Source organism: Apodemus sylvaticus, chromosome 3, assembly GCF_947179515.1.
Source record: "Apodemus sylvaticus chromosome 3, mApoSyl1.1, whole genome shotgun sequence".
NCBI lineage: Eukaryota > Metazoa > Chordata > Mammalia > Rodentia > Muridae > Apodemus > Apodemus sylvaticus.
The window spans coordinates 9,657,340-9,670,952 of record NC_067474.1 but is presented as its reverse complement, the minus strand read 5'-3'; the positions used below and the strand labels follow the sequence as shown (position 1 = coordinate 9,670,952).

The following is a 13,613-nucleotide window of genomic DNA, read 5'->3' as shown; positions in this document are numbered from 1 at the left end:
CTGATTTTAGTGGGATTACTTCACATTTCTCTCGATTTAGTTTGAGGTTGGCTACTGGTTTGCTGTATATTGCTTTTACTATGTTTAGATATGGGCCTTGAATTCCTGTCCTTTCCAAGACTTTTAGCATGAAAGGATGCTGAATTTTGTCAAATGCTCTTTCAGCATCTAATGAAATGATCTTGTGTTTTTTCTTTGAGTTTGTTTATATAGTGGATAGCATTGATGGATTTCCTTATATTGAACCATCCCTGTATCCCTGGGATGAAACCTACTTGATCATGGTGGATGATCATTTTGATGAGTTCTTGGATTCAGTGGGAAAGAATTTTATTGAGCATTTTTGCATCAATATTCATAAGGGAAATTGGCCTGAAATTCTCTTTCTTAGTTGGATCTTTGTGTGGTTTTGGTATCAGCGTAATTGTGACTTTGTAGGAGTTGGGTAGTGTTCCTTCTGCTTCTATTTGGTAGAATAGTTTGAAGAGTATTGGTGTTAAGTCTTCTTTGAAAGTCTGATAGAATTCTCCAATAAAACGCTCTGGTCCTGTGCTTTTTTTGGTCGAAAGGCTTTCTATGACCCCTTCTATTTCTTTAGGATTTATGGGTGTTTACATGATCTATTTGATCATGATTTAATTTTGGAATTTGGTATCTGTCTAAGAAATTATCCATTTCCTCCAGTTTCTTCAGTTGTTTTTAGTCCAGGCTTTTGTAGTAGGATCTGATGATTTTTGAATTTCCTGTTTCTGTTGTTATAGCTCCCTTTTCATTTCTAATTTTGTTAATTTGGATGCTGTCTCTGTGCCCTTTGGTTAGTCTGGCTAAGGGTTTATCTGTCTTGTTGATTTTTTCAAAGAACCAGCTCCTGGTTTTGCTGATTCTTTGTATGGTTGTTTTAGTTTCTACTTAATTGATTTCAGCCCTGAGTTTGATGATTTCCTGTCTTCTTCTCCTCCTGGGTGAATTCACTTCTTTTTGTTCCAGGGCTTTCAGTTGTTCCATTAAGCTTCTAGTACATGCTCTCTCCAATTTCTTTTTCGATCTTCTTATATTTATTGAGGTCTGTCTTGTGACCAACTATATGATCAATTTTGGAGAAGGTACCATGAGGTGCTGAGAAAAAGGTATATTCTTTTGCTTTGGGATGAAAAGTTCTATATATATCTGTTAAATTCAATTGGTCCAAAGCTTCAATTAGTTTCACTGTCTCCCTGTATAGTTTCTGTTTTCCTGAACAGTCCATTGAGGAGAGTGAAGTGCTGAAGTCACCCATGATTATTGTGTAGGTGCAATGTGTGCTTTGAGCTTTAGTTAAGTTTCTTTTATGAGGGTGCCCTTGCATTTTGAGCATAGATGTTCAGGATTGAGAGTTCTTCTTGTTGTATTTTCTTTGACCAGCAAGAAGTGTCCTTCCATTTCTCTTTTGATGACATTAGGTTGAAAGTCAATTTTATCTGATATTAGAATGGCAACTCCGGCTTGTTTCCTGAGACCATTTGCTTGTAGAATTGTCTTCCAGCCTTTTACTCTAAGGTAGTTCTTCTCCTTGACACTGAGGTGTGTTTCCTGTATGCAGCAAAATGTAGGGTCCTGTTTACATATCCAGCCTGTTAGTTTATGTCTTTTTATTGGGGAATTGAGTCTATTGATATTAAGAGATATTAAGGAGTAGTGGCTATTGATTCCTATCATTTTTGATGTTATTTTTATACGTGTGTGGTTATCTTCTTTTGTGTTTGATGAAAGAATTTTAATATCCTGCTTTTTCAAGAGTATAGTTTCCCTCTTTGTAATGGTGTTTTCCCTCTATTATCCTTTGTAGGGTTGGGTTTGTGGAAAGATATTGTTTAAATTTGGTTTTGTCATGGAACATCTTGGTTTCTTCACATCTATAGTGACTGAGAGTTTCTCTGGGTATAGTAGTCTTGGCTGGCATTTGTGTTCTCTTAGAGTCTGCATGAGCTCTGCCCAGGATCTTCTAGCTTTCATGGTCTCTGGTGAGAAGTCTGGTGTAATTCTGATAGGTCGTCCTTTATATGTTAGTTGTCCTTTTTCTCTTACTGCCCTAAGTATTCTTTCTTTGTTTAGTACATTTGGGGTTTTGATTATTATGTGACGAGAGGTATTTCTGTTCTAGTCCAGTCTGTTTGGAGTTCTGTAGGCTGCTTGTATATTCATGGGCATCTCTCTCTTTAGGTTAAGGAAATTTTCTTCCATAATTTTGTTGAAGATAATTGCTGGCCCTTTAAGTTGTAAATCTTCATTCTCATCAATGCCTATAATCCTTAGGTTTGGCTTTCTCATTGTGTCCTGGATTTCCTGGATGTTTTAGGTTACAAGCTTTTTGCATTTGGCATTTTCTTTGACTGTTGAATCCATGGTTTCTATGGTATCTTCAGCATCTGAGATTCTTTCTTCTATCTCTTGTATTCTGTTGTTTATATTTGCATCTATGGCCCCTGATTTCTTCCCAGGGTTTTCTATCTCCAAAGTTGTCTCCATTTGTGATTTCTTAGTTGTTTCTACTTCTGTTTTTAGATCCTGGATGGTTGTGCTCAGTTCCTTCACTTGTTTGTTTGTGTTTTCCTCTAATTCTTTGAGAGATTTTTGTGTTTCCTCTTTTATGACTTCTGCCTGTTCATCAAAGTTCTCCTGTATTTCTTTAAGAGATTTTTGTGTTTTCTCCTTATTGGCTACTAACTTATGACCCATATTCTCCTGAATTTCTTTAAGTGATGCTTGTGTTTCCCTTGTAGGGGGTTCTAGCTTTTGATCAGTTTTCTCCTGAATTTCTTTAAGAGATTTATTTATGTCTTTCATGTGTTCCTCTAACAGCATCCTGACCAGTGATTTTAATTCCAACTCTTGTTTTTCTGGTGTGTTGGGGTATCCAGGACTAGCTGTTGTTGGAGAATTGGGTTCAGATGCTGCCATAATGCCTTGGTTTCTGTTAGTAATGTTCCTACTTTTTCTTTTAGCCATCTGGTTCTCATTGGTGTTAGATGGTCTTATTGTCACTGACTGGTGCTTCAACCTCCTGTGGACCTTTAAGGTTATTTCTGTGACACTGGATGACTGTGTTTCCTCTGGCACAGATTGCTAATATGCTGTCTTCCTCTTTTGTGCCTTTGGAGCCCTGCTGAGTCTTGCCTCAAGCAATGTTGTCCTTGGGTTGTCTCAGTGAACCAGGTGTTCCCTGACTGCTCTGTCATGGTGTGAAGATGGTGGTGGAGAGTCACTCCCTCTGTTGATCCTCCTGTAGGACACAGGCCCCATGACAGGCTGGCTGGTAGAGGAACCGCCTATGTGCTCAGGTCCTGGGCACAGGCAGATCCCTGGAGGTTTGCACCCCAGAGATATTAAGCTCAGAATAATAAAGTACCTAGTGATGCTTTTCTGCCTCTGCAGGAAGCAGAAGATGGCTGCGGGGAGTCATTCCCTCTGTTGCTCTTCAAGTAGGACACAGGTTCTGGCGGGCTGGCAGATGAACTGCCTATATGCTCAGGTCCTGGGCACAAGCAGACCCCTGGCAGCTTGCACTCCCAGAGATCTTTAGCTCAGGATAATACAGTACCTAGTGATGCTTTTCTGCCCCTGCAGGTAGCGAAGATCCTTTCTTGCTTTTTCTAGGGTGTAGTTTCCCTCCTTGTGTTGTTTTCCATCTATTATCCTTTGTGGTGCTGGATTTGTAGAAATATATTGTGTAAATTTGTTTTTGCCATGGAAAATCTTGGTTTCTCCATCTATGTTAATTGAGAGTTTTACTGTGTATAGTAGCCTGGGCTGGCATTGATGTCCTCTTAGGGTCTGTATGACATCTGCCCATGATCTTCTGGCTTTTATAGTCCCTGGTGAGAAGTCTGGTATAATTCTGATAGGTCTGACTTTAAATGCTACTTGACCTTTTGCCCTTACTTTTATATTTTTTCTTTCTTTATTATTTTTTGTGTTTTTGGAGTTTTGATTATTATGCAACTGGAGGAATTTCTTTTCTGCTTCAGCCTGTTTGGAGTTATGTAGGCTTCTCGTATGTACATGGGAACCTGTTTCTTTACGTTTAGGACAGTTTTCTTCTATAATTTTGTTGAAGATATTTCCTGGCCCTTTAAGTTGGGAATCTTTGATCTTGTCTATACCTATTATCCTTAGGTTTGGTCTTCTCATTGTGTCCTGGATTTCCTGGATGTTTTGCGTTAGGAGCTTTTTGTATTTTGTATTTTCTTTGACTCTTGTGTCAATGATTCCTATGGTATCTTCTTCACCTGAGATTCTCTCTTCTATCTCTTATACTCTCTTCTTGATGCTTGCGTCTATAGCACCTCATCTCATTTCCTAGGCTTTCTATCTTTAGCAATGTCTCCCTTTGTGATTTCTTTATTGTGTCTATTTCTATTTTTAGATCCTGGATGGTATTATTCAGTTCCTTCACCTGTTTGGTTTTGTTTTCATGTGAATCTTTAAGGGATTTTTTTCCTCTTTAAGGGCTTATACCTATTTATCTGTGTTCGCCTGTATTTTTTTAAGGGAGTTATTTATGTCCTTCTTAAAGTCCTCTATCACCATCATGAGAAGTGATTTTAAATCTGAATCTTGCTTTTCCAGTGTGATGAGGTATTCAGGACTTGCTGTTGTGGGGGAACTGAGTTCTGATGATGCCAAGTAGCCTTGCTTTTTGTTGCTTATATTTTTGTGTTTGCTTATTTCCATCTGGTTATCTCTCATGCTACCTGTCCTTGTTGTCTCTGACTGGAACCTGTCCCTCCTGTGATCTTTATTGTTTCAGGTCTCCTCAGAGACCAGCTGTCTCTGTGTTCTTATGATTCTGGAATCCAGAGATCCTGGTTGTGTCAGAGCTTCTGGGAGTTAAGATGCCTGTGGGATCCTGAAATCCTGGTGTTACCAAGCTCCTGAGATCATGTCATATCAGAGCTCCTGGTAGTCTGGATATAGCAGGAGTGGGTGTGAAGCCAGAGCCCTGGGTTTGCTCAGGGCACAGGAGCAAGCTAGAAGGAACCATGCCTGTGACTGGGGAGTTCCTGGTTCCCATAGTGGTTCCAGTTAGACTGGGTGTTGGGCAAGATTTTGTGGCCTTAGATGTGATCTTGAGTGTGCCAGACCACCAGTGCTCCTGGGTGTCTCCTGGGATTTGAACTTCTTCTGTTATTCTGTGATCCTGGAAGTTTCAGAGAACTTGGGAGACAGGCTCCCTCTGAGTATTTTAAGAGTGGGTACAGAGTCAGGACCACAGGTCTGCTAAAGGTGCAGGTTAAGAACAGAAGGAATCTGAGCCACTGACTCCATGGGAGTTCCTTCCCTGGATCCTGAGGGACTCAGTTACACCAGGTGTTGGGGCCAATGTTCTGGTCTCTTCTGTGATCCTGGGCATGTTAGAGCACCTGGGAGTTGAGCTTCTTCTTTCTGGGTGTTGTGGGACTGGATGTGGAGCCAGTGCCCAAGGTCTGCCTTTCAGAGGTTTTTAAAAGGTGGATAATAGTCATATTGTTGATATTTCTTTACTGCCAGGTGTCATTTTATCTAAAAGTACCTAAATTTAACATTTGGTGAGAACTATAATTAATCTATGGACATCTAGATATGCTAGTGGTGATACACTTGGCAATGCTCAGTGTTTTCTTGAAACTTGCCCTGTAAATTGGCCTGTTACTTTCTCTGTGTATCTTCTTGAAAAAACTGGCATGGAATTAAGCATATATTGTTGAGGTTTACATTATTGCTCCTAAATATTTCCATACTCAATTATGAAAATCTATTAGATACAATTTCTATCTTACCAACTGACACTCTCACCAAGTATCTAAACACCACTAGAGCTCATTTTCCCAGCTTCTTAAAATTTTCTTACCATTTCCAAAGTCTCTGTCTGCCACATTATCCCAAGGTCAAGTAAATCTTTTATTTAGCAATACCGTATCTTAACTGGTTGTAGGTAACAATTTTCAACATCACTTGGTGGTTGAATAACATTTATCTCTATTGTTTCTTTTGAATTAAGCTAGCTTGTGCTGGTTTCTGGTTAGAATTGTTCAAGAGAGTATGGTTGAACTTTTTCAGGTGTTAGGAGATGTGTCTGCCAAGTTATATTATGTGAATTTGCCTGAGGGGAATCAGAGTTCGTCAGGCTTCTCCTGAGAATCCTGAAAAATCTACCATAGGCTTGTCTTTCTCAGACAGGGCAGCAAATGTAGTAGGAAAGGTCTCTGCTGGGCTAGGCTTGCTCATATCTGATACAATCATTTCTGCCTTCATCATTTGGCTAAGTAAGTCAGATGTAGAAGTAAATATACTTTACCCCTCTGTGAGGCACTCAAAATCATATGATAAAAGACAGGGACATAGAGAAATTAAAGACTGGTGTCTTTCAAATTGATCCCCCACACTAGCAATCATTAAACTCTAAGGATATTGGCTTCTTGATAGTCCCAGGAGGGCCTATTGCAGATGCTTCACCAGTACTACCTTTCTATGGCTTTGCCTTTAAAAATCATCTTACTCCACTTTATCTAGTATTGTTGGATATTTGGAAAAGAGAGTGTCTTAGTCAAGGTTTCTATTCCTGCACAAACATCATGACCGAGAAGCAAGTTGGGGGAGGAAAGGGTTTATTGAGCTTACATTTCCATGTTGCAGTTCATCACTAAAGGAAGTCAGGACTGGAACTCAAGCAAGTCAGGAAGCAGGAGCTGATGCAGAGGCCATGGAGGGATGTTTCTTACTGGCTTGCTTCCCCTGGCTTGCTCAGCCTTCTCTCTTATGGAACCCAAGAGCACCAGCCCAAAGGTGGTACCACCCACAAGGGACCCTCCCCACTTGATCACTAATTGAGAAAATGCCCCACAACTGGATCTCATGAAGGCACTTCCCCAAATGAAAATCCTTTCTCTGTGATAACTCCAGCCTGTGTCAAGTTGACACACAAAACTAGCCTGTACAGAGAGTTTTTTGAAAACCCAGTCAATATGGATAAATATAATACAGATATGGGTTTCAACAGCTGTAAAAGTTATTCAGCTTGGTAGAGTTGGGGTATTTGTTGCTGAAACAGGAACTATAACAAAATATGTACAAGAAAGTTGGAGATCATCAGAGAAAAAAATGATACTTTATAGTATGAGATCACTTTAAGGAGGCACTTAAGCTGAGCATAATGGTTCAGGGTTTTGACTCAAATGAGCAGAGGCAGAGGGCAGAGGCATCTCTATGAGTTTGAAGCCAGCCTGGTATACATAGTGAATTCCAGGTCATTCAGGGGATCTGATAAGACACTGTCTCGGTAGGTAGATAAATAGATTGATAGATAAATAGATAGATAGGTAGATAGATAGATAGATAGATAGATAGATAGATAGATAGATAGATAGATAAATAGATAGATAGGTAGGTAGATAGATAGATACATAGATGGATAGATGATAGATAAGGAGTAAAAAAAATAGGTAGTTAATGTCTAAAACAAAGAAAATAAACAGAGGGGAGAGGACTAGAAGTGACTTAAAGTAAGTTGCCATTGAGAAGGCCGGTATTGTACGCACACACACAAATGCTAAGTGTACATGAGCACACAGTTCAGTCTTTTGCAAAATGTCTGTGAGCAAGTTGTGTAAGAGAACAGAGCTGAATTTTGAGAATTGATACTCTTCCCTCACTCATTTTGTTGTGTGTCTTCAGACTTCCCCCTACTCCTCCAGTTGCTTTGGGTAAATTGCATTCAGTAAGACAGAGCAAATCTATACCCTATAAATGTAAACAAACGGAAATCAGAATGAGTGGCGTATCTATTTTTTAAATTACTTCCCAGAATGAGCCATCTCAATGTGTTATAAACCTAAGCCAACATGGCTTCTGGTATTCCATTTATAATTGATGGTATGTAAAGCATATGCAAGCAGAGGCGCTAAAATGTAGAAATGAAACTTGACAGTTATAGCATTTGGGCAAATATGTTCTGAAACAAATAATAAAAGTGATTTTCTTTTGTATTTTCATATGACAGCTTAACAGGGTGAAGATAAAATAGGATGTTCTATGTCCCCCCTCCCCAGTGAATATGAGAAAAAAATGTGTGTGCATAAGTTAATCCCATTAATACATGTACTTTAGGCTGTGATCAACTCAAACATTTAATGGATTTTTCTGAGGATTTATTCTACACTCTCATTTCAAGGCCATTATTCCCCAGTCTCAGTACCCCATCGAGCCCTCTTTGTCAGTCTCCCACACACAGAGACTGTGTGTGCAGAGACATCACTGAACCTCAAGCTTACAATTCCCAGAATTATTACTTCTGTTTTCCCATGACTCCCTTTATCTTGGTTATCCAAAACTCCACAATGGAATGAACTCCACTTCCCACGGCCCAATTATTTGCCTCAGTCCCATTTTTCTTTACTAAGTTAGAACAAGAAAAGCAGTTTAAACTTCTCATTGCTCTTCTCCAGACTCATGTCCTCTACAGATCTCACTACTTGTCTTCACATTAATGGTAAGCCAAAAATCTCCTTTCAAAGGAGTCTCTAATTTACACACACACACACACACACACACACACACACACACACACACACACACACCTATACACACATAATCCTCATTGTCTCAATACCAGTTTTATTGAAAGTTTCTTTTCTTTTAATTGTTTTTTAGTTTGTTTAATTGTTTAATTGTTTTTTAATTTTTTAAATTTCATACTGGGTACCTTTCATTTCCTGTTCTAGTCATAACTCAAAACTCTGTAGGGATGTCACAGTTGTTGAAATATTTGGATGTCCATTGTTTATGTTGGCTGCAGAGTCAGGTTTTAGTTGTCGGTCACTCAGCCCCGTTACCTCGGCTTTCGACATGATGGAGGGAACGTAGGAGAGTGAACGGTGTCCGGTGTCCTTCATGGGTCTGAGAACAAAGGAATCGAGAAGACCAAGGCTCCAGAATCTGCTTCAAGAGCACACTCCTATGAACCAAAATCCCCCCAATAGACCCTTCTCTTCTATCACAGACTGGAGACAGCCTCCTTCACACAAACTTTGTGGGTCATTTAAAATCCCAAGTCTGCCAAGAGCTCAACTTGTAAGATCAGTGGAATTGATTGTGGGTTAGACTGTGGACTGAATGTTCCTGGAAAGAGTAGGTATGGATGAGCCAGTTACTTCCTGGATATGTGTGCTTCTGGTTAGTGTGCAAAGACAAGTTCATCTGTGAGCTGTGGAGGCTTTTTGGCTAGGCATGCATTTGCTATTTAATGTAGCTAAGTATGGGATTCTGCGTCTTTATTTCATAGTCCCACTCGATACCTTTTACTTCCTGCTGTTCAGAACTCTGTGGAAATTGGAGAGATGGGAGAGGGACCTGTGGTTTTATGTTTCTAAACAATTCACATTTACAAACTTATCCTCCCATCTTTAAATAAAATGTTTGTCTTTGAACTTAAAAATGTTTCAAAAGATCTTGTGTAATTAGCATACATTTTAATTGGATGTGGTGTGGGTTGTGCCTATAATCCCATTACGTGGGAGGCAGAGCCAGGTAGATCTCTGTGAGTTCAGACCAACATGGTCTGCATAGTGAGTTTCAGTTCCATGACAACCATGATTACACAGTCAGATACACACACACACACACCTTTGTGTGTGTGCACATGTGTGTATATGTGTTTAAATATATTTAATTGTTATTTACTGTGGTATAATTATGTACTATTAAGAATAGTTCATTTATTTAAAACACTTTCAGAAAGATATATGCACAGAAATGTTTACTGAGCTTAATAAAATATAAATAAAATATACAAACAAAAGTCTGTTTCTTCAATCTATTGTATGTGAACATACTAAGCTTAAGAATTTTCGATGACAAAATATTTTAAAGTAGTATTTGCTTTTTCCATCTTTTTATCAGTACCACCATAAAAAGGCTTTCTGCATTCAGAAAAGTACACGTGGTGGAGTCTTCTTTTGAATCATGTAAAATAGAGCCCCCCACTGCTCTATGACCACATACTTCCCACTAACTTTCTGTGCCAGCTGAACCTAACCATAGCAAACATGAAGCCATTTATACCCTCTGTGTGTTCCACTTCTCCACAGTGGTGGTGGCTTCATTTGACTTCTCAGCAAGCAACCAAGGGTTCTTCTGAATCTCTGATATTCAGCATTTGGATCTCTCCAAATCTTAAGTCCTCTTTCATCTTTTCCTTCACAGTCTCTGCAGCTGCTTGATTTTCTCTTGCAGTTACTCTTTTTACCAGTTCATATGCTCCCGTGAGCTGAGAGCAATGAAAATATGTGTCTATTCTGTTTCATTGTGTAAATAAAATTAATTAATAACATTTAATTAAATATCCAGCTTTTCCCTGCAAGTCAGTGAAATGTCCTTTAAATATATTCTAAGTCATATTGGATGTGGTCTTAATCTTTAAGTTAGTATCTAAGGTATTACATGTTGCCATAAATATTGTGATTTTATTACACTCAGATATTTAAACACATATGTTGTATAATGCATTACATTACAATAATATTTTGTGAATTTTAAAGACACAGAACACCAGGTCTGAATTTTTGAAGAATTGTTCAGTTTTTTTCTTATAGTGAACATTTTCTGTAAAGGAGCTTTATGCACAATGTGCTTCTCAAATCAGGATATTTCAAACATGATTAGAAAAGTATGTGTTTGTCATGGAATAGTGAAAAGATAAAGAAATGACAAACCAAGACATTAAAATTACTTCGCTCTCCTTTTAGATAAAAGCATTATTAAAAGCTGTTTCTTCTTGCTGTATCTTTTCCCAGCACAACAGTCAGTTCTTAGCACATACTGTGCCTTAATACATAATAGTAAATGGGTCTTGAGCTGGCCCAGAGCTTGGTTGGAAAACCCAAAATTTCTGTGCCACCTTTACCACAGGACATCTTGTAGGCAGGACAAATTGTAGGTTGAAGGTTTTGTGACTGGCTTGGTGTCCCAGTTCCTCCAGTGGAAATCTTGCCTGGTTATAGAAAATGGCAGGTTCAGGCTTCATATCCTCCATTGCTAGGAGTCTTAGCTAGGGTCACCCTCCTAGATTCCTGGGAGTTTCTACTGCACTAGGTTTCTAGCATGATTACAGAGGAGCCAACCCCCACCTAGATTCCAATCGTCTCTCCCAGTACTCTCTTCCTCTGTCTTCACACACCTGATCCCTCCTGTTCGTAGGCAGATCCTCTCACCCAGACCCCTCCCATCACCTGAGAGGTCTATTCTATTTCCCTTTCATAGTGAGATTCAGGCACCCCTCCTTGTATTTAGCTTCTCTTTGTCTGTGGTCTATAGCATGGTTATTCCTTATTTTCCACCTAATATCCACTTATGCCATGAGAGGAAGCCCACCCCTATCACCTGGAGAGGAAGCCCACCCCTATCACCTGGAGAGGAAGCCCACCCCTATCAATCACCTGGAGAGGAAGCCCACCCCTATCAATCACCTGGAGAGGCAGGAACAAGAAGCTATGTAGCCCAGAACCTAGGATAAACCCAAACACAAAGTCTCTGTCTCTGTCTCTGTCTGTCTGTCTGTCTGTCTGTCTGTCTCTCTCTCTCTTTCTCTCTCTCTGTGTGTGTGTGTGTGTGTGTGTGTGTTTGTGTGTGTGTGTGTGTGTGTGTGTGTGTATGCATGCATGTGGAGTTGAATCAATGAAGTGATTCTTATTTATATACTGCTATACTCATAGTTTGCTGCCTAGCTTAATTGTTGTCAGAGAGGCTTCATCCAGCAACTGATGAGAGCAGATGCAGAAACCCACAGCTGAATGTTAGGACAAGTTTAAGGAATCCTACAGTAGCGGTAAAAGAAGGATTTTAGCAGCCAGAGTGGTCAAAGACACCACAAGAAAACCCACAGAATCCGCTAAGCCAGACTCATGGGGGCTCACAGAGACTGAACCAACAACCAGGAAGCTTGCACGGGACTGACCCAGGCCCTCTGCACATATGGTACAGTTGTGTAGGTTGATCTTCTTGTGAGACTCCTAACAGCAGGTTGTCCACTTTGGGGACCATTCTCCTCCCATTAGGTCACTTTGTCCAGCCTTAAATTGAGAGGAGGTGCCTAGTCTTCCTGCAGCCTGATATGCCATAGCTGATGGATATCTATAGGACCCTTCCTTTTCTGAGGAGAAACAGAGGAGAGGTGAATAGGGGTAGGGGTGGAGGTGGGAAGGACGTCAGGAGGGGGGACTGGGAAGAGAGGAGAGAAGGAAAACTGTGGTCAGAATATAAAAAAATAAATACATAAATAAATAAAATTGAAAATGATGATGATCCGGGTGGTGATGGTGGTGGTGCGGCGGTGGCGACAACGCACGCCTTTAATCCCAGCACTTGGGAGGCAGAGGCAGGTGGATTTCTGAGTTTGAGGCCAGCCTGGTCTACAGAGTGTGTTCCAGGACAGCCAAGGCCATACAGAGAAACCCTGTCTCTTGAAAAAAAAGATGATAAAAAGGTTGATATTTCAGAAATGTAACAATGTAATATAATGAAAATGTACTATAAATCTATGTGCACAGTTTTTTAAAAATCTAGTAAATGGTTTTTTACTAGGCACCTCACTTTCCAGCTCTGGCACAACACCTTTACACACTGTGTGCCTTACAGGCTCCCGTCCCTCCACTCAGAATGCCGGCCTACTGTCTGAGAACCCAAATCCAAGATTTCACTCCCATACATGTGATCCCCGTCGTCTTCAGGAATGAGTCTAAATCACAGAAGGTGACATTGAACAGGAATGGCGAGAAGCAAAGGGATATTTTGTTTCCAGTAAGCCTAAACACTGGAGGCTATTTTCCTGTTACCCGTTAACAAGCGTGAGTAATCTAAAGCAGTGCCTTTTATCTCTTTGTACCTGTAGGAAACATTGGCTTTCAATTCCTCTCTTCTGAGACCTCGTGTGATTGGGGAGTGGATCGGCAGAGCGGAAAATGATGCTGATCCCCTTGCAGCTGAAATGCTGCAGCCGCCGGTTCCACGGAGTAAGAATGACTCGTGGGAAACTGAAGACAGCAACTCCAGTCCAGCAGGAAGGTGAGGTGGATCTCCTTCCTGGATCTGTATGAGAGCTCATTAAATGGGAGAGAGAAAATAAACATAAGTACGTGATCTTGTTTGTCATCACGAACATGGTTAGACTTTGCATATGATTAATAAATAACTAGATTTTCATTCCATAATATCTCCTAAAGTACATAGACTCATCAGAAAGAAGTAACGATTTACTCTGTCTAGAATAAGCAGGTGAAGATGCTTGTCCCCACCCTAGTGCAAGCTTACTGGAAACTACATTACTGAAAGAAAAACTCCCTCAAATTGTCCTCTGAACTCCATACATATGAAATGAGCGGGCAGAATCAAGTGTACCTGTTACAGACCGTGGGTGGGTCTGCTGTGGGATAACTAGGCTCCTCTGGTCCAGGAAGGCACAGGTCCCACTGAGATGACAGACAGAACAAACCACACACACACACACACACACACACACACACACACACACACACGCACACGCACGTGTGCGCGCGCGCGCGTACACACACAAGTGGTTTGAATATGAATGTATTTTTAGAGCTCTA

At 40.3% G+C, this 13,613-nt stretch overlaps 1 protein-coding gene across 2 annotated transcripts in view; it reads left to right on the top strand.

Moving 5' to 3' along the window:
* C3H8orf34 (chromosome 3 C8orf34 homolog) overlaps window positions 1–13,613 on the top strand; it is a 479,559-nt gene that overhangs the window by 179,107 nt on the left and 286,839 nt on the right. For both annotated transcript variants that reach the window (XM_052175408.1, XM_052175406.1), the window contains exon 6: window positions 12,899–13,071. In XM_052175408.1, the coding sequence (XP_052031368.1) occupies window positions 12,899–13,071 (173 nt within the window). The remainder of the gene's footprint in view (window positions 1–12,898; window positions 13,072–13,613) is intronic.